This window comes from Diabrotica virgifera, chromosome 8 (assembly GCF_917563875.1).
Source record: "Diabrotica virgifera virgifera chromosome 8, PGI_DIABVI_V3a".
Taxonomy (NCBI): Eukaryota; Metazoa; Arthropoda; class Insecta; order Coleoptera; family Chrysomelidae; genus Diabrotica; species Diabrotica virgifera.
The window spans coordinates 134514700-134535637 of NC_065450.1; the positions used below are offsets into that span (position 1 = coordinate 134514700).

Below are 20938 nucleotides of genomic sequence, written 5' to 3' on the forward strand. Positions count from 1 at the left end.
GAAGTAACAGTATAAAATTTTAACGTTTATATTTTTGTAACAATTTTGACGGCTTCTTGGTTTTCCTAATTCATAAGTTTAAGACCTAAAAATTTAGTTTTATTAGTACATATTAGTACACGAGATTCATTCGATGACAGTTTGACAATTCAATACAAATATCAACAAAATTTAGGTTTTGCCAACTAATTGTCGAATTCGAAAGCATTCAAAGAATATGGACGGAATGGTATATTACAAATAATAATACAATTTCCATTTTGAAATAATACAAATTCTCATTATAAGAAAGTACGACATTTAGCTAAAATGAAACTGTTGTCAAGGTAGCAGAGCTTTCAGTAATGCATGCAGTTTTTTAATGCTTTCCAATAAAACTGTGACTAACTCATTTTATTTACTATTCATTGTTACTCCTTATTTTTCTAAGGAATTACTTTTATTAACTAGATATAGGACTACTGGACTACAGCTACGGTAGGAAATACTTAACAAGTATTTGTTGAATGGTTGATACTCTTAACATTGTTGTTTTACTTGTGAGTTTTACAAAACTTGAAAGTAGTAGTAGAGTAGTGAGTGAACTTATTTTATTAATTGTGTACCCATTTCTGATATTATATTGTCACACTGTTTATTTGTCTGTGATAAATAAATCAAGTACAATATTTGCGTATTTAAAATAAACATTACAAATTAAACAAATTAAAGCTTTCAGTTAGGATGTGGGCATATACTCTAATTTTGCTAGTAAGTTTTCTCGAGGTAATCGAAAGTATCACTGAGATCAATAAGATACAAAAATGACTAACCTCTAGTTGAACTTTTATGCTTAACTTTGCGTCCCTAGAGAGAGGGAGAAAGAGGGAAAGTAAGAAATAGCGGGGACAATCAAGTTAAGGTACAAACTACAGATCCAAATCGTAATTTGGGTTTAAAAAAAATTTTTTTTGTAAATATTTGATTGGTACCTATCATAATAATATAACCTATATTCGGTTATATGATATTTGGTGATACATAAATAAATATATTCGGTTGGCATTCACAAATAATAATTTATCCAAATTATCGGATAATAAACTCGTGCATCGCTCTTCCACAATCTGGCTCACACAAGAAAACAACCTCATTGATATAGGAGAGCTAGCAGATGGATTTAAAATTTGTCTAGCTAATTTGTTTTAGAAGTTGAATCTTCTATCATATGTATTCTATTTCAATATCGGTCTTTTGGATATCCTCTTCGCCTGATGTATCCTTAAATTTGTCAAAGATTATTGTTGAAGGTGATGTGGATGTTGAGTTTGTGAAGGCAGAGGATTTGTCAGTTCTCCGACGTTTTCTTGGGCAGTTTTGATCGTGACAATCTTCGTTCGGAGATTTTGATACTAAAATAGTTGCTAGCATAGCCTATCTCTTGGATATATCTTTGCACTTTCTCTTAATAGAGCTTTAGATGAATTCAGCTTTTGAAATAAGTTAATTATTTAATAAAATTTTGCGTTGATTATAACATTTATCCAGAGCTTTACTTTAGAATAATTATTTGTAATTATTATTTTTTGTTAAAGCACAGTTAATCTATTGTAACTAACAAATCATTACATAACCTCAAACATTTGCAAAATGCATCTTCCATAAACGTTTTCTGTAGCTTAGATGTATACGAGGCATTATGTGTTCCGTTTTGTACGTCCATATTCGTAATTTATACAATACTAGCATGGTTCTGCAACTGCTTTCTTGTGGAATGTTTAATTTTTATTATGTTTATATGTCCCATATAAACATAACGCTAGCATGTTATCACGATTTAAAGACAGTTGTCTATCATCAGACATGCTAGATATATACAAATTCGAGAAGCCGATATAGCATATGTAACCTTACACCATAGTGCTGTTTACAAAGACTCACTCTTAAGGCATTCATTTCATAAACTATATTATATTCGGGATATATATGCCGTAGGTGGAAATTGTTATCTCCTGAAGATTTATCTCTAACTGCGACAGATATTATAAAGATGTAACGTGGGTCCCTGCCGCAGTTGTTTCAGACGAAATGTCACGAAGAAACAATTTCACACTACGATGTAGTCGCTCTGTGCATGACTGTCATGCCATCTAACCACTCGCATTCAAACGCTACCAAAGCGTTGTACAGAGTGGACCAAAAGTCTGAAAACATCTAATTATCTCTTAAATGGATTGCTGTTTGCAGCCTTGCCAGATTTATCATTTTTCTGATATCATTAGTCACTTTGGTTTTTTCAATACAATACCTTGTATATTGTACCTTTATTAAAATTTCCACTTTAATACCAGTTCAATATATACAATACTTTCGATTTGATGCAGTCAGGAACATCTTAAAGATTAAACAAACCCTAGTAACACCTAATCGTCTCAATAATTTTTTTTTGTTTAAACTATGTATAACTAAATTTGAACATAATAATTAAAAGTTTTGCTAAATTTCTAAATTAATGTCTACCTAATCACGTGTTCAAAATGCCCTCCGTTGTTAATTTGACAGTATCCTAAACGATGGTAGAATTCGTATATTACGTTTCTCCATGTTTCTCTAGAAATTAATTTGGATTAATCAATAATTCTTTGCCTTATCTCTGCAACACTTGCTGGTTTAGTTTTATAAATTTAACTTTTTAAGTGTCTTCTATAAAATATAGCTTTGGATTTAAATCAGGTGCACGAGGGGGCCATTCAATACTACTTAATCTAACAATTCATCGTCCTGAAAATGTCTTATCTAAATCCAATCCAACACCAATATAAGCTAATGCTCCGTCTTGCTGAAACCATATTTCATTAAAATTGGTCCAAACTTGTTTTTCGGGGCAGGTAAAACTTCAGTTCTGAGTAGCATTTCATAATTATCACCTGTTAAATTTCCTTCTATTAACCTTCGGTATGTCGCATCTAATCTGTGAGATTAACTACTTAGATATTCGGTGTGCCTACGAACGGCGTTCATCAACAAGGGAGGAGGGCTACAGTAGCTTCTTAACTTTCGACGTCTGAAACATAGCCAGTGTTATAATTTTCATAGTGCAGTGCTGATCTCCGAGACTGACGGTTTAATCTACTGGATGGATTGCGCCTCATTACTAAACTATTCCCGATCTACGATATTTGAAAAACTTTTTTGAAAATATTTTTTTATTTACCTATAATAATCTTATATTTATACTTCTGTCCCTAATTCTTAATTGAGCCCGATCATGTCATCTAAATGTTTTTTGCGTTAATTTTTTATGTGATTATTTAAAAATGTTAGTCCAAAATAAAAATATAACCATTTTTAATTTAATAGACCAGTTTGATCATTTTTGCTGTTAATTTTAGACAGAAATTTATTTTTAATCACGCATATGAGATGCACCCGAACGTTTTAGGATTTTTATTGCGTCCGACTGAAGGTTTAAAACAGTCCAATTAACTGAGTATCCACGATACCCGACCATACATGAAGTATTTGTGTTCTTTGAGTATGGTTTTCACGTACCCAGTGTGGATTTATCTCACTTCAATGCCTTAAGTTTTAGCTTTTTACATTCCCACAGAGTGTAAATATTGCTTCGACGGAAAAGTATCGACGAAACAAAACGAAATTTTCGTCAGTAACAATTGTATTCATTATTACCCCCACTAAACTGTAATTTACAATCGTAGTCATCTTCATTTATTTCTTGGAACAAGTGGATCTTGTAGAGCGTAACAAGTATCGTTGTACAAGTTGACTACAGTCGGAAAAATGAAAGAATACCCATGAACGATCACATCAATCACATATTATTAAGATTATTAATAATCTATCTCTCTCGTTTGTTATTTATGAAAAAAAAACAGCAAATACAAAATATGTGATTGATGTGATCGTTCATGGGTATTCTTTCACTTTTCCGAGTGTACTTTACTATAAGATATATTTCTATCGCCGTATCCGCTGATCATTAAAACAGTAATTCGCTCTTTTTCATTAAAAACCATTTTTATTGTACAAATTTTAAAAACACAAAACCACTGTGGGCTTCAGCAAAATCATAGCATTCTATATTTACTGAATTTCTTCAAAACAATTTGCCACTCATATTTTTTAAGACTTTCGTGAGTAGATAAAATACATATGCTGAAATTCGTATTGGAGTGACGATTCCGAAAATAATACAATATACAGTGTTGCATTTAAAAAACTAAATTGACAACATTAGAAAAACTGTCAAATCTGAAAACATTACAAGCATCAAATTTGAAAACTTCATATTGCAGAATTACGCCAGTCAGTGGGAGCAAGAATAGGATATTACCTCCGAATTCTATCCTACTGCATGGATTTTAATGAAATTTTGGGCCTAGCCTCTACTTATCTCCTAATTCAAAATCTACCCTATGCCGATGTGTGCTTTTATCTTGGGGATCGTTCCCACCCCTTCTTAGGGGTGGAAAATTTTTTGGTTAAAATTACCACGGAATTCGCTAGAGAACCTAATTCTAAGCAAAAACTGTTCTATATTTTTTTTGAAACTCGAATACTTTTTGAGATATTCGTGGTTGGCCAATTGGCCATTTTCATTGAAACATAATACCTTTTCGAACGGTTTTTTGCGAATACCTTAAAAACTATGCATCTAACTAAAAAACTATATTAAATATTTTTGTAGGTTATAAAAAACAAAGAGACACTTGCCTTCATAAATCTTCTAGTTATAATACAAAACGAGATATGGTAGGTGAAAATAGTTTGTTTTTTGGTACATTCTCAAATTGGTGTATTCAACTTGAAATAACAGAGAAACGGTCAATTTTATGTGTATAATGCAACTAATATCTTTTGTAGTGCTTGAAAAGACCTTTAAAATGAGCTATATTAAAGGTCGATTGCATTAAATCTAAGCGAGATATGCTGCAAACAAAATTGATAACTAATGTATTTTAAGAAAAAATGAGAAGTAATTTTAACCCCTATCCACCAGAATGTAAATACATCGTTTTGCTTCTACAATACCTTTTATTATAGTGTTATTTCTACATTCAAAAAGTTGGACGGGTTTAAAATGAATGGTTTTTGAAAAACAAAAAGATCAAATTATAGAGCGCATTTTTAAATTTTCTTAAAAATCTTCTTTTTCTCCATGTAACTTGAAAATGATAAGAGATAGAGTAATGAACAATAAAAAGGAAATTTTTATATGAAAAAGGCCTACATTTTTGTGTGGTATCTTTTTTTCGTATCTCTTATCTTTTTCGAGTTACATGGAGGAAAAAGAAGATTTTTAAGAAAATTTAAAAATGCGCTCTATAATTTGATCTTATTTTTTTCATAAACCATTCATTTTAATCCAGCCCAACTTTTTGAACATAGAAATAACACTATAATAAAAAGTATTGTAGAAGGAAAACGATGTATTTAAATTCTGATGGATGAGGGGTTAAATATACTTCTCATTTCTTCTTAAAACACATTAGTCATTAACTTTTTTGCAGAATATCTCGGTTAGTTTGCATGTAATCGACAATTAGTATTGCTCATTTTAAAGGTCTTTTCAAGCCCTACAAAAGTTATTATTATCATTATACACCTAAAATCGAGAGTTTCTCTGTTATTTCAAGTTGAATACACCGATTTGAGCATGCAGCAAAAAAACAAACTCTTCTTACCTACCATATCCCTCTTTGTATTTTAACTAGAAGATTTATGAAGAAACGAATCTCTTTGTTTTTTTATAACCTACAGAAATATTTTATATAGTTTTTTTGTTAGATGCATAATTTTTAAGGTATTCGCAAAAATCCGTCCGAAAAGGTGTCATTTTTCAATGAAAATGGCCAATTTTCAACCACGAATAACTCAACAAATATTGAGTTTTAAAAAAATAATCATAATAAACAGTTTTTGCTTAAAATTAGGTTCTCTAGCCTTTTCCGTAGCTATTTTAACCAAAACATTTTTCACCCCCGAGAAGGGGTGGGAACCACTCCCAAGATGAAAGCGCACATCGGCATAGGGTAGACTATGTTTCTTGAGCTATTCCCTACTTACTGTGAAAATATCAAGTAAATCGATGTATTAGGATGGAATTCGGAGCCAAATACCCTCATTGACTGCCCTAAATAGACAAATTCCGGTTTTTGTACAATTCGGATCATCCATTTAAGAGATAATTAAGCTTTTCCAGACTGTTGGTTCACTCTGTATTGTCAAGAAATATAGTGCACTACATTTAAGCTACAGAAAACTTTTTTGGAAAAATAATTTCACTTTACACTTAATATACATAATATTAATAAATTCTTGTACAACTTATAGATCAACCAACTTACTTAACAATAAAAGCATTGAACTAAATTCAAATTTATTCCTAAACATTATTTAAACAATACGAATGAAAACTCAGATATATCAGCATATAAAACGATTCAAAACTCAGATAATGCCATACTGTATCTTAAACTCACACAATTTTATCACCTAAAAGTGACTTAAGGTCATGGGAAGACCCGTTAAATCTATAGAGCGTTTCACGTTAAGAACGGAACGTTGCGTAGATAGGCCTACGTATTTCTTATGGACGATAGAAGCACGCCGATGCCATGCCGTCTGATTAGATTGAATCGTATATCGGCAGTCTAGTAGCAACACGTGCCTGAGAGTTTTGGCAACACTGATCTGCATAAGCCAAACGTTCCGTTCTTAACGTGAAATGCTGTATAGTGTTAAATCTGATAAAAAAATGAGGTAAAAAGAGTTACAGAAACGTATTAAATCTATGCTTTAGGATTTATTTTAAAATTTTTGACTTAACAGTGGTTTTTACAAGAATTTATTTTTTATTTATTTATTCAACGAATGTGTTAATATTTAGATGGCGAATTGACATCCCATAAATAAATCCTTTTTTTTTTACTGAGAGATCGGTAAGAAGTTTACAGGTGGTTTCAGTTCGTTTAAATTTCTTAAGGGCGCTTTACAGCTTGCAATTCTACCTGCAAGACGCAAGAAAGTTGCCTAAAGGCATGCGCAGTATGTCGTCAGTTGATTATTGCATGCAACTTCTTGCAATTGCGCGATAATCGGTTTGGTGCCATTTTTTCTGCAAGTTTTCATGCAAGTCTAGGGGAATTTGATTTTTCCACAATATCAAACGTCATTGACGACACGGATTCACGAATACATGCCGATCGGCTGTTTTCTGTTTGTGAAATATATCAACGATGGAAATGAATGAATAATGAAATGGCACTTTCTGAGATTCTATAATTATTTTAAATTGTATATTAAGCTACGGATTACGGAAGCTCTCTCTCCTCTAGCTAAGTACCTTAGAATAATAATTAATTTGTGTTTCGCAGAAATAGTATTTCGAAATATAGATTTCTTTGTAATTGTTTAATTTTTCCCAAGGGTTTATTAAAATGTACATTCATTCCTAGAAAATTAGAGTCATTTTCATCATCTACTTGGATAAATTCTTCTGTTGGAGATACATTATTACCCCTCTTCTTGTTCAACTAAGATCTTACTCACCATCTCCGATCTCGGCGTTCATCTCGGCGTTCTAAATTAGTGACTAAAAGGCTGGCTGCAGCAATAATAATACTTAAAGTTGCTTCTACCGCCTTTTTCCTTTTATATTTGGTTATTACTGATAGTCTTGGCATTTCGAAATTTACCAAGTTAAATAAACAGCAATAAAGTAATTAAAAAAAAAACAAAAGTTTATAAGTTAGGTTAAGGGTAAAGGGTTAAGGGTGCATGCAAGCCGGGTTGCAAGCTGTAAAAGACCATGCAATAGACTTGCATGAAAGTCTTGCATGCAAGAAATTGCAGCAAGTTTTCTTGCAAGCTGTAAAGCGGTCTTTACCGAAAAAGTAGTAGTTCGCTATGTCTATCACTGAAAGCAAAAAATTAGAAACTTTACTAGTTCTGCTAATTCTTTCAGTGGTCATCTGTCGTAGTACATTTTTCTTCCTCAACATTTGTTGTAAAATTATCCAAATTATTTCTTAACATCATTTTTTAATAAGGCATGCATTATAGTTGGTAAATATATAATATGTAGAGGAATATTTGTTATAATTACGTTTATTATTTTAGCCTGTTTATGACGTAGCCAATATTATTCGTCGACCTCCAGCACGGGAGCTGACCTACAGAGACAGCGCATATGAATCAAAGAGACATTCTCAATCTGGAGGTCTTAACATTGACAGCTTCAGGTAAGAAACTTTAAGTTTTTGTAGATACAAATTTTATCAGATTATCTAACAATAAAACACTGAAAAACTTTTGTTGTCAATACTTCCACAAAATGTATTAAAAGTTAATACATTACAGTTGTTTCGACAACTGTTACTAGACAGCAGAGATCGCCGTATAATAAACAATATCTATTACGAACAAACTGCAGCTGTTAGAGTAGGGGATCAGTTAACAGACGACATAAAGATAAAAAGAGGTGTGCGACAGGGATGTATATTGTCCCCATTATTGTTCAATACATATTCAGAGCACATTATGAACCTAGCGCTAACGGACATAGACGAGGGAATACTTATAAACGGAGAACGATTGAACAACATAAGATACGCTGATGATACTGTCATTTTTGCAGACAGTCTTGAAGGTCTGCAGACACTTGTCTCCAGGGTGGCAGAAGTAAGTAGCAGGTTTGGGCTTGATTTTAACATAAAAAAAACCAAATACATGGTTATAAGCAAAAATAGGATACCACCTGGTCAATTACTAGTTAACCAACAACCTATAACACAAATCACCAACTTTTGTTATTTGGGTGCAAACTTAAATGAACAGTGGGACCAATCGACGGAAATTAAGATAAGGATCGAGAAGGCAAGATCAGCCTTCGTCAAAATGAAAAAAATCTTTAACAGCCACGATATAAAATTGGAAATAAAAATTCGTTTACTAAAGTGCTACGTATTCTCCGTTCTTTTATATGGCGTGGAGTCATGGACCTTAACTGAAGCATCACTGAAGAGACTCGAAGCATTTGAGATGTGGTGCTATAGACGCATTTTGAGGATTTCCTGGATAGACAGAGTTACCAACGAAGAAGTTCTACATAGAATGGGTAAAGAGCGCGAACTAGTCGTAACCATAAAACGTCGCAAACTGGAATACCTGGGCCATGTAATGCGCAATGAACAACGATATGACCTACTTCGGACCATACTTCAAGGTAAAGTGCATGGGAAAAGAGGTCCAGGACGAAGAAGAATATCCTGACTGCATAACCTGCGAAAATTGTTTAACTTAACCACTACCGGACTTTTCAGGGCAGCAGTCAACAAAGTGAGAATAGCCATGTTAGTGTCCAACATCCGTAACGGATAGGCACCATAAGAAGAAGAAGAAGTTGTTTCGGCAGTGTGCCTTTCTGAAGTGATGTATTTTACTATATGTCTGTACTTTAAAGTCTCTAACTCAATAGGTTGAGGAGTGGAAAGCTGTTTGTCTCAAGTTGGTCATTCACAACTATAATATGTGTATTTTTTAATTTATTAATCTCCATAGATTCTAATAAAGATAGCTTAAGGCTTCTATTTTGATTTTGAATGTAAAGAATCTGTTTTTCTATTATTGAAAGCCCTTTTGTGTTCTGCTATACATTTATTAAAGGTTTTGCCAGTTTGACCGATGTAAGTTTTTGGGCAGTCACCACATGCCAGTTTGTATACACCACTATGTAATTGCTTTTTATTTTGGCTCTTATTGTTCTTAATGCATTTGCTTAAGTTGTTCTTTGTTCTGAAAGCTGATATTATTGCTCCTTTTTTATGTGCTTGGCTATATTTGTTGATATTTTGCTTGTATACAGTCCTTATTTGACGCACCATAAGACTTTATAAAAATGTTAATTATGAGGTGATACTATTACGTTTTTTGTATGTACCGCACACAGTGTATGTACAGTGCACAGATTCTAAAGGTGCCGGTGGGAGATTGTGTCTATGCGCAGTATTATAGTCGGTGTATGAGAGAGAAAGTATTCGAAATAATGAAATAACAAATAATATAAAATTTACTATTTCATCATTTCGAATACTTTCTCTCTCCTACACCGACTATACTACTGCGCATAGACGCCATCCCCACCGGCACCTTTAGAATCTGTGCACTGTAATAAAACATCATTATTAATGAACCAATATGTATTTATTGACTCTTAAAAGAAAACAGAAATAACGACAATTAAATGTTAATACTTTGTTGGGCCACCTTTTGCCGCTATTAGAGCATTAATTCTGCGCGGCATACTATTAACGCAAACATGTTCTGTCTCCTGCGCAGAATTAAAACTCTAATAGCGGCTAAAGATGGCTCAACAAAATATTAACATTTAATTGTCATTATTTCTGTTTTCTTTTGAGTCAATAAATACATACTGGTTCATCAATAGGGATGTTTTATTTTTAATAAAATATAGACAATTAAATGGACAACCACACAACATACATTATGTCTGGTACATGCAAAAAACCTATTTAGTATCACCTCATAATTAACATTTTTTATCAAATCTTATAGTGCGTCTAATAATTTGGCCACGGACTGTATGTGATAGAGCAGAAGGTACTGGGTTTTTTTCTGTGGTGGTGGGAAGACTAATTTCAGGGCGTTCTTATGCAGTTTTTGCTTTAAAATTTTGTTAATTGTTTGTTCGTTGTTACCCATTGTTTACTGCTATTTGCTTAAAAATGTTGAATTCTATCTCGAAGTTATTTTTTGACATGGGAATTTCTGTCAATCTATGTAACATACTATGGCAGGCTGCTAATTTATGTTACGTAGGATGGAATGATGAACCAATGTGCATAGTTGTGTCAGTATGACATCATCGTCCCATCAGTAATTCATCATCATATTTCATATTGAACATCATTAAACAAATAGCAGTAAACAACGGGTACAACGAACACAGAATAAACAAAAGGTTAAACCAAAAACTGCAAAAGAAAGCCCTGAAATTAGTTTTCCCACCACTACAGAAAAACCCAGTACCTTCTGCTCTACCACATATGCAGGCAAAATATTAACAAAAATACCCAAACACATGGTCAGAAGAGCCAAAAGAAAAAGTATTTACAGAGTGGTGTATACAAACTGACATCTGGTGACTGCCCAAAAACTTACATCGGCCAGACTGGCAGAACCTTTGACAAACGGATAGCAGAGCACAAAAGCGCTTTCAATAATAGAAAAACTAAATTGTACGTACGCACTTCACCTTCTAGAATTCTAGATCATAATCATTCTTTTAAAATTCAAATTCTACATATGCAAAATAAGGCCTTAACCCATTAGCGCCCAAGTTTTTTTTATTTGAAAATATTTACTTTTAGGGTTAGTTAGATGAAAATGTTAATAATTTAATCCAAAAAACAAGTTTTTCGGTTTCATGTCTTTTTTAAAACAATTATATGGTGTTACCATATGGTAACTCTGGGCGCTTAAGGAATTTTTAGGATTGTTGAAATAAATTTTTTTTATTTTTTTTTTAAATATTTATTTGAGAATATTTTCATCGTCTGGTGTGGTATCCTATAAAACAATTAACACACAAACCAACTTTGCATTTTTGGCACATTGTTCGTCCAGATGTTGTACATCCGTCGCCAGCACATCGCCTTCTACTGCTTGGTGTAACGAAATGGTCGAAGCGATCAAGACGAAGATCTGGCAAGTTCTATCTATGTAGACTAGGTATTCCTGTATATAAGGGAGGACTTCCATATTTTGCGAGAAGAACTTGGGCCAATTCTCTCCTAAACGATAGCAAGGATATATTTTTTATTATTTTTCTTATTTATGTAAATTCCATGAATTATGGACTGCAATATCCAACAACCATGTTACAATTGGCCATCAGTATTGGTAGGTTGAAACACCTTGATCCATCAAGTCGGTACCCCCCATATTATTATTGTATTCAGCAATACAGTGAGGCCGACTTACTTGAATGTGGCGTTTTTCTTCACGAGAAAATCTTCTTACCGTGCCCAATGCTGAACCACTACAACTCGTAGATGCCATTGTAACAACAGAGTTATCTTTCCATCGCACCAGTAATACTATCGCTTCTGCTAACGAAAATCCACGACTGAAAAAAAATAAGATTATGACTCCGTAAGCGCCCACCGCAACCATATGGTAATGGCGTACTTTGACTATTCCTACCAAATTCGCTACATTTATTTGTTGATAAAATACAACAATTTATAATAAGTTGGGGTATAATAAACCAAGTTTTTTTAAAATATGCAAATATAGTTACTAGATGACTATCAAAAATTGCTTAAGCAAAACAGACGTCCATCTTTTTCTATAAAGTTAAACCACACTGTCATATGATTATCTCTAAACGGTTTAGAGAAGACTAAAATACGAATTTGAAACATTCCTAGAAACGATAGTTTTCAAAATATGTGGCTGACTAGTTCCATGGGCATACCGCAGAATTTTTAAAAATCATGTGTTTTACGTTACCATATAGTAACGCTGGGCTAATGGGTTAAGCTATCTTTATTAGAATCTATGGAAATTAATAAAAAAAATACAGATAATTCTGAATTGAGACTGAACTCTGAAACAGAATTCTGAACAAACTTAAGACAAACAACTCCTCACTTCTCAACTTATTGAGACTTTAGTGCAGACACATAGTAAAATATATTACTTGAGAAAGGCACTCTGTCGAAACCGCTGTGGTGACATTAACTTGTAGTTTTTTATACATTTTTTCTACGAGCGTGCAAAAAAGTCTACTTTTACGCACGCGTTTTAGTTTGGAAAGTTTTACTTTTCCGCATTACTTTTCCGCACTGAATTTAGATATTTTAATATGGCCTTAAAGTAATTACATATAATACATGCAATAAACTAATATTTAGATATTATTTACTAATTTATTTCAAATATATCTTGTGTTCCTGTTTTAATGAAAATAACGCGACAATTCGATGAAATAAAATTATTTTGACATAATATTCGAAAGTCAAATCAGTAGACAATTAGTGCGTTCGCGGGTGCCTGTCGGCGACTAGTCGGCGACAAATTAGCAGCAAAACGCATGCGCACTTTAAAATGATATAAATCAGGGCTTCCCAAACTGTGCGTACGTTGTTCCAGGGGCGTCGCTTGTCAGTGCGGACTTTTAATATAGAAAATATATTTATTTGATTTTAAATGAGTATAAAATATATGTATTAATAAATAAATCAAATAAAAATTTAACATCAAATCGATAGACCCTTGAGTTACCGAAATTACTCAAAAAATTGTTGAATCCGAAAATCGGATAATTATCCGGACAGTGGCAACACTAAAGTCGAGCGCATTCCGTATTCTGTTGTGAGTGATCCTAATAAATTACTGGGTTTCAGAAGAAGTTGCTCTTGTGGAAGAGAAAATTCGAAGATCAAAAATTGACCGTTTCTCTGCTTTACAAGGTATTCTACAAGAAAGAATGATAGAAATCCTCGATCCCTTTTTAAAAAATATGTTTACATAACACATGTTATCATTGAGCGAACACTTTGAGAAATATTTTCCCGAAGATCTGGGTCAGAAACCCCTTACAGTCATCCACACCATCAGCAATTTCAACAGAGGAAGAAGAACAACTACTGACATAATAGGGATGTTCACAAAAAATTAAAAAGTCATTTCAAACATGTAAAACGATTAAGAAACACCCTAGGAATAATTGTCCAAAATTGAAAAAGCCTTTCTATAAAAAATCTTTATTAGAAATCTAGCATTATTTTAAATTTCAAGAACGCTTCTCTATTGGCATGACGTCACTAGTTGCATACCCCAAGCGCGCGCTATTCTCATAGTGTTACTGTTTACCTGTTTGACGTTTCAGGTCATTTTATTTTGTTCTCTTCTTGTGTTATCAGGGTTAAAGTGGAGTTTTATAGTGAATTTGTTTAGTTTAAAGTGGATAGACTGTTTGTAAGGACATATTTTGGGTTTTACAAAAATAAACAAATAAAATGGAAGAAGGTTTTCAGAAAGCCGATTCGTATAAACTACCGACTGTAGTGTAGATGTAACAATGGTGTATGATTTATTGGCATCTTGTAAAAAATAAATCTACCACAGCTTTACTGAGTGTATATTCCATATAATTTTCCATGTCTTCTTTAATCTAAAAAAATAAATGCTTAATACTCCACAAAAAAAATAGAGAAAGTTGTATGCATGCATTGTACGCATGTATATTGTATACATACATTGGCTGGTTATTACTTTACCTTGGTTAGGTGTATTAAAAATATTTTTATTCTTCTTCATGTGCCTTGTCCGTTGTGGACGTTGGCTATCATCATGGCAATTTTAATTTCATTTGAGGCGTTTCTGAATAACTCGATCGATTTTTGTCCAAATCATTGGCGTAAGTTTTTAAGTCATGAGTGTCTTTTCTTCCGGGTCCGCTTTTGCTCTCTATTTTACCTTGCGTTATCAGTTGGAGTATACGATATTTATTATGCCTCATGATATGACCGAAATATTTAAGATTTCGTTTCTTAATTGTAAAAGAGATTTCTTTTTGTTTTCCCATTCGACGCAATACCTGTACGTTGGTGTGGGTCGCCCAGGATATTTTGAGGATACGTGGGTACACCCACATCTCGAATGCCTCTAGCTTTTTCATTAATGTTTCCATTATTGTCCAGGCCTCTGCGCCATATAGCAAGACCGGAAATAATAACATTTTAGCAGCCGCATTTTTAGTGGGAGAGATATTATGTCGCAATGGGTGAAAATATTTCTCATGCATGTTGTTAAATGTTGCTATGTCCTTTTCAACTCTAGATCTTATTTCGGTTGTTTCGTATTTCGAGTTGACAACGGTTCCAAGGTAAAAAATATTTTTGAACTTGGGTATTATACATTTTCATTTCAACCAATCTTTTCACTAAATTATTAATGATTTTAATATAATATAAAGTCATACCTACATCCACATGTAGTTATTTCAAGGTTTACTTTTACTGTATGTATTATTAGAATCCCGTTTTTAGGAGTATCCCAGTTTAAGGAATACAAATTTGAGGTCCCGAAACTTTTTCATTTACTCTTTAAGGGGGTAAGTGCAAAATCTTGGTCCAATGCTATTTAAATTCATTCATTTTTTTAGAATCCTGAGAAAACTAATAAGTATTTTTGAAAAATGTAAATGCAGAAAGAACAATTACATTATTACCAAGGGCCGAAAGTCTCTGGAAAACTTCTATAATGTTTATTTTATTAAGTTGGTTCTTTAAGTTAGTTATTTTAAGTTCTAGCTGCAACAAACCATTTCTTTTTCTGTTTTAAATTGGCTGGAACGGTAATAAAAATCTTGTCAGAACTGTTTTTTGATGTATTTACACACCCAGGAACAAAACACCACTTATTTGGCTTTATTTTTAATAATTAAATACGTAAAAAACTGCGCAAATTCAAATACACTGAGTAAATAAGTATACAAAACTAGTCGTCGATCAAAGACGTTACGACTGCTGACGTCACAGACCGTAGCCTCGCTGCAGGGTACCATTTTTCTAGCCTCCAAGAAAATCAACATTATGAACTCATTTATCTTAAAAAATATACATTTTTAAACAGTTTTATGATTGTTACGTTTTTATATACCTTGTAATCTAATGAATTTAACTATATTTAAAAATTAGTGAACATCCCTATTGTCATGCGATTGCAGCCTAAAGCTTCAATACGACATGGACAAACTGTTTAAATTTTCTAGCTCAGTTTCTCATGAGAATATCAAGCCATCAGCAGTGCTGCAATAAAGGTTTTATTTACCATTTGCGACTTCGTACTTGTGCGAAACAAGCTTTTCTGCAGTTGCAGTAATTAAAAACAAGTAGAGGTCAAACATAAACTTAGAAAAAAGAGATGAGAGTGGCAATTTCCAAACTGGAGCCCTCGGTTTCATAAGCTGTGCTCAAAAAAGCAATCACATCCCTCACATTAACCAGCCAGTTACATAAATAAATATTCCTTTTTATTTTTGTGCTTATATTTTGATTTCGTTCTTAGTTTCTCATAAAAATTATAAATTATGTTAAAATAGTGTTTTTTCACAAAGAGGGCTGAAACCTCCGCGGTGTTGAACCGGGTTGACGCCCTAGCGCTGTGAAGAAAAAAAAAATTAAACACCTTACTAATGCTACATATTACTAACAAAACAAATTAATACATCATGCTCAAGTTTGATACTATGAAACAATTTACACAACTTAATTATTCAATCTAACATAGTCTGGCTAATTGGTTCTCACCAAAGCCATAAATTCCACGAAAAAAAAAAAAGTGTTTTATGTTATAACTATAACCTGTTACTAGGCTAGTACTAAAATTGGTAAGTATTATTGGGGGTTGGGTTGAGGGGAGTCGCAAAAAAAATAGATAAATATACAAGGTATATTTACCTAGTATAATTTAATAATTAGTTATTAATATTAATTAAAAGTAAATATACCTTGTTTATTTATCTATTAACGGTATTATTTATATTAAGTGAGGTTAGAAATTGTCGGCGACAATTTGTCCACTGTACCCGCGAACGCAGCTCAGTGGTTTTGAATCGTCGTCATGCTAACCAATTATATTGAAAGTTTGGGTTTGACAACCTTGTCAAAGAATTAATTTGTGTATGTATTTTCATATTAATTCAGTTAATTGATTAAGATTTGATTTGGTCATTTTTTAAACGCTCGTAGAAAAAATATTGTTCCTAACTATTGCGGAAAGTCTCTTTTCCGCCCTCTACTGCTTGGCCTAACTCCGCTTCACGTCGTTCGGCAAACTACAATCGCGTGCGGAAAAGTATGACTTTCCGCACTTGTTAGGAAAATAACTATTGTAGAAGTATTGAAAACAAAAGTTTTCAGTGTTTTATTGTCAGGTAAGCAACTTTTTATAGATACACATTTTTTCAAATTACTTTATTTTTAGACTAATCAGCGTCTTAGGTCGAGGTCACTTCGGTAAAGTAATTCTGTCACAGTACAAAAACACTGGCGAATATTTCGCAATCAAAGCTTTAAAGAAGGGCGACATCATATCCAGAGATGAAGTTGAATCTTTACTGTCAGAAAAAAGGATATTCGAGGTGGCGAATTGTATCAGACATCCATTCTTGGTTAATTTGTTTGCTTGTTTTCAAACCGATGCTCACGTTTGCTTCGTAATGGAGTACGCTGCTGGAGGAGATTTGATGATGCACATACATGCTGATGTTTTTAGCGAGCCCAGAGCTGTTTTTTATGCGGCATGTGTTGTATTAGGTAAGTTTTTTTTATTTGATGATGTAAGTTTGCAGAAGTTGAAGGGAAAATTCTATAAAACAGCCAAATGACCGGTTATGATGTATGGAACTATTATTGTTGTGCGGTTAAAAAGAAAAAGAAACAACTAATGCATGTGGCGAAAATGAGAATGCTTAGATGGATGAGTGGAGTGACAAATAAGGATAAAATTAAGAATGAGTATATCAGGGGAAGTCTATTCGCTGTGTGCAAGTACTTGGAGGGGATACGAGAAACGATCGTGCGCGAGTCGCGGAGAAACCTTGCAACTTTCTAACATATTTCTTAAATATTTCATATTATCAAATTGGCGTATATTTCTGTCATTGAAGAAAATGGGATTTCGCAAATGCTGTGTTGTAAATTGTAAAAATTATATGTTGCTCGACAATATTGATATGGTATGCAATTATTAAAGCGAATTTAATTAATTGTATTTTACTTTATACAGGGTGTTTCATTAATAATTGTCCATATAGTAACTGGAGAAACTTTAGCATAAAATATGAAGATTTAACCTAAAACACTTAAATAAAATGTGTTTCGTTACTGAGTTACAGGGTGTTTTATCTAAAAATTAAAAAAAAAAATTTTTGCCCAGAATTTTAAAACTATTCGACGTATCCTTTTCATACTTGGCAGAAAGTATAGGTACCGTACAAACTTCTAAATTATGTTAAACAAACGTTTCTGGCTATTACCAGAGGCGTACGACGGGGGAAAGTGAATGGTTGACCCTTTTCAAATTCTACGCCACTGGCCGAATTGCTATTTTAGTTCAATTTTTGGATTCTACAATACTTTCTTTAAAAATAATATACCCTTCATTCGTAACGATAAAGTAATTAATTTTCGAGATATTTGAAGTTAAAAATGAAACGACACGGTTATTTTGATTAATGTATTGTGTCGCTTCATGTTTAATTTCAAATATCTCGAAAACTAATCATTTTATCGTTACGAATGAAGAGTATATTATTTACATAAAAAGTATTGGAAAATAAAAAAATTACACTAAAATAGCAATTTCGTCAGTGGCGTAGAATTTGGGAAGGGTCAACCAGCCACTATCCCCTGTCGCACGCCTCTGGTAGTAGCTAGAAACGTTTGTTTATCTTAGTTTAGTAGGGTGTACAGTACCTACACTTTCTGCCAAGTATGATAAGGATACGCCAAATAGTTTTAAAGTACTGGGTATTATACAAATAATTTTTAAATTTTAATCATATCACAAATTAATCAAAATAACTGTGCCGTTTCATATTTAACTTCAAATATCTCGAAAATTAATGACTTTATCGTTACCAATGAAGAGTATATTATGTACGTAGAAAGTATTGAAGAAATTAAAAATGGCACTAAAATAGTAATTCCTCCAGTGGCGTAGAATTTGAGAAGGGTCAACCAGTCACTATCCCTTGTCGTGCGCCTCTGGTAGTAGCTATAAACGTTTGTTTATCATAATTTAGCAGGGTGTATAGTAGTCGCACTTTCTGCCAAGTATGAAAAGGATACGTCGAATAGTTTTAAAATGCTGAGCAAAAATAATTTTTAAATTTTTAGACAAAACACCCTGTAACTCAGTAAGCAACCACATTTTATTTAAGCGTTTTAGGTTAAATCTTCGTATTTTATGCTAAGGTTTCTCCAGTTACTATATGGACAATTATTAATGAAACACCCTGTATAACCTGAATCTTATATTTTTCTTCTTATTATTTTTTTGGACTATGGCCTTGACAATAATTATCCAGTAACCAGGACTAATATAATTGGCTAATATAATTAAAAGTGCTAAAAATATTGCTGAGCTATGAAACTAGGTGTCGCTCTTCCGAACTTGCACGGTCCCCATTTCAGTTTTTGTTTTATTGGCTACATGATTTACACAATTTTTCCAATTCTGTGTTGATACATTCTCGAAAGCTTCATCGATTAAAACAACTTTATCATTTTTAAAATCAGTGTTGCTAAGTGCTAAAGCTACAAAATAAAAAAAATCAGTGTTGTTGGTGTTTCGAACCACTCTTCAAAATATTCTCCGTCCATCTCGTTGTGATAATCTTCATCATTCCTTTTGGCAACGTCGGGGGAATATTTTTCAAAAAAAAAATCCAAATGAATTATCTTTCTCAAACAACTTCTCGTGCCTTCATTATACTTGAACTCGCGTGAGATTGACTGAATAACTCGTTTGGTTCTCTTTTTTTGCGATTTCGCACTATTATCCTTCTGGTTTTCGTCCTTGATGCGATAAACAGTACGTTCACTAACACCAGTATTTCTGACATACGAGAGACAGCTGCAGACAATGATGGATTGTTTTCTGTCACTTGTCATTAAAAAACATAGCACATTTAGCACGACGATTTTTGCACTTGCGTTTAAACTTTGCCGTTGTTTGAACTTCTTAAACTCCATACTTGTAGTTGTACTGTACCACAGATCAACTGAACTGGGTAATTTTAGGATGTTTTAACGTTTAGCAAACTTAAATCATTAATATCGACAACAAATTATGCAGTTATCTTTCTTTATAGATATATTTAATGAGTATACAGGGTAGCGAGAAAGTATGGAAACACGGTAATTTCTCGGAAATCGCTAAAACGATTTTTATGGATTTTGGTGGATAAGGGTCTTTTAATGCGGCCGATATTATAATGGTAATTACATTGTTGTCAAATCTTCCGTTTTTCTGGAAATCTAATGAACTTTCTTATTTTAAATAGAATACCCTGTATATTTTTTACGTTTTGAAGTCCTTAAGAAATATTGATTGTTTTTTATGTTATATTCCCTATACCTAAATGCCGTAGTTTCGGAGTTATTGCTACATTTATTTAAAAAAAGAATTAAAGCAAATTATAAAAATTAATTTTTTCGGCCCGAGTAGACATTATTTTAGGTTCTTTGGATCATTGGGAACAAAAAAGGTATTTCGTAATTTTCTTGTAAAGTTAATCGTCTTCAAGTTATAAACAATTTAAAACTGAAAAAAATCGAAAAATTACGATTTTCTAGGTTCAAAAACACAACTAAAAAATATTATTTTTGAAACTACGAAGTGCCTAAATTCAAGTATACAAACCTTATTGTATCAGATACCGATAAGTGATTTGGTCTTATTTCATTTTAAAACATTGTTTTTTAGTTGTTAATGCAGACCGATCGCCCGTCCTCTCATATGCGCTTCATTAACAATTAAAAAAACAATGTTTTAGAATAAAACGTGCCAAAAAGCCTTATAAAGAGCTGATAGAAGAAAGATTGAACTTGAATTTAGGTACTTCGTAATTTTAAAAGTTATTTTTTTCTCGTGTTTTTGAACCTTAAAAATCGTCATTTTTTCGATTTTTTTTTCAGTTTTAAATTGTTTATAACTCGGAAACAACTAACTTTACAAGAAAATTACAAAAAACCTTTTTGTTCACAACGATCCAAAGAATCTAATACCCGGGCAGAAAAAAATAATTTTTTAATTTGTTTAAAACTTTTTTTTAATGTAGCAATAACTCCGAAATTACGGCATTTAGGTATACATGAAAAATAGTCAGTATTTCTTAAGG

At 32.7% G+C, this 20938-nt stretch overlaps 1 protein-coding gene across 9 annotated transcripts in view; it reads left to right on the forward strand.

Moving 5' to 3' along the window:
• LOC126890378 (serine/threonine-protein kinase N) overlaps positions 1-20938 on the forward strand; it is a 176817-nt gene that overhangs the window by 140563 nt on the left and 15316 nt on the right. For all 9 annotated transcript variants that reach the window (XM_050659254.1, XM_050659253.1, XM_050659257.1 and 6 more), the window contains 2 exons: positions 8122-8243; positions 17017-17348. In XM_050659254.1, coding sequence (XP_050515211.1) covers positions 8122-8243; positions 17017-17348 — 454 coding nt within the window. The remainder of the gene's footprint in view (positions 1-8121; positions 8244-17016; positions 17349-20938) is intronic.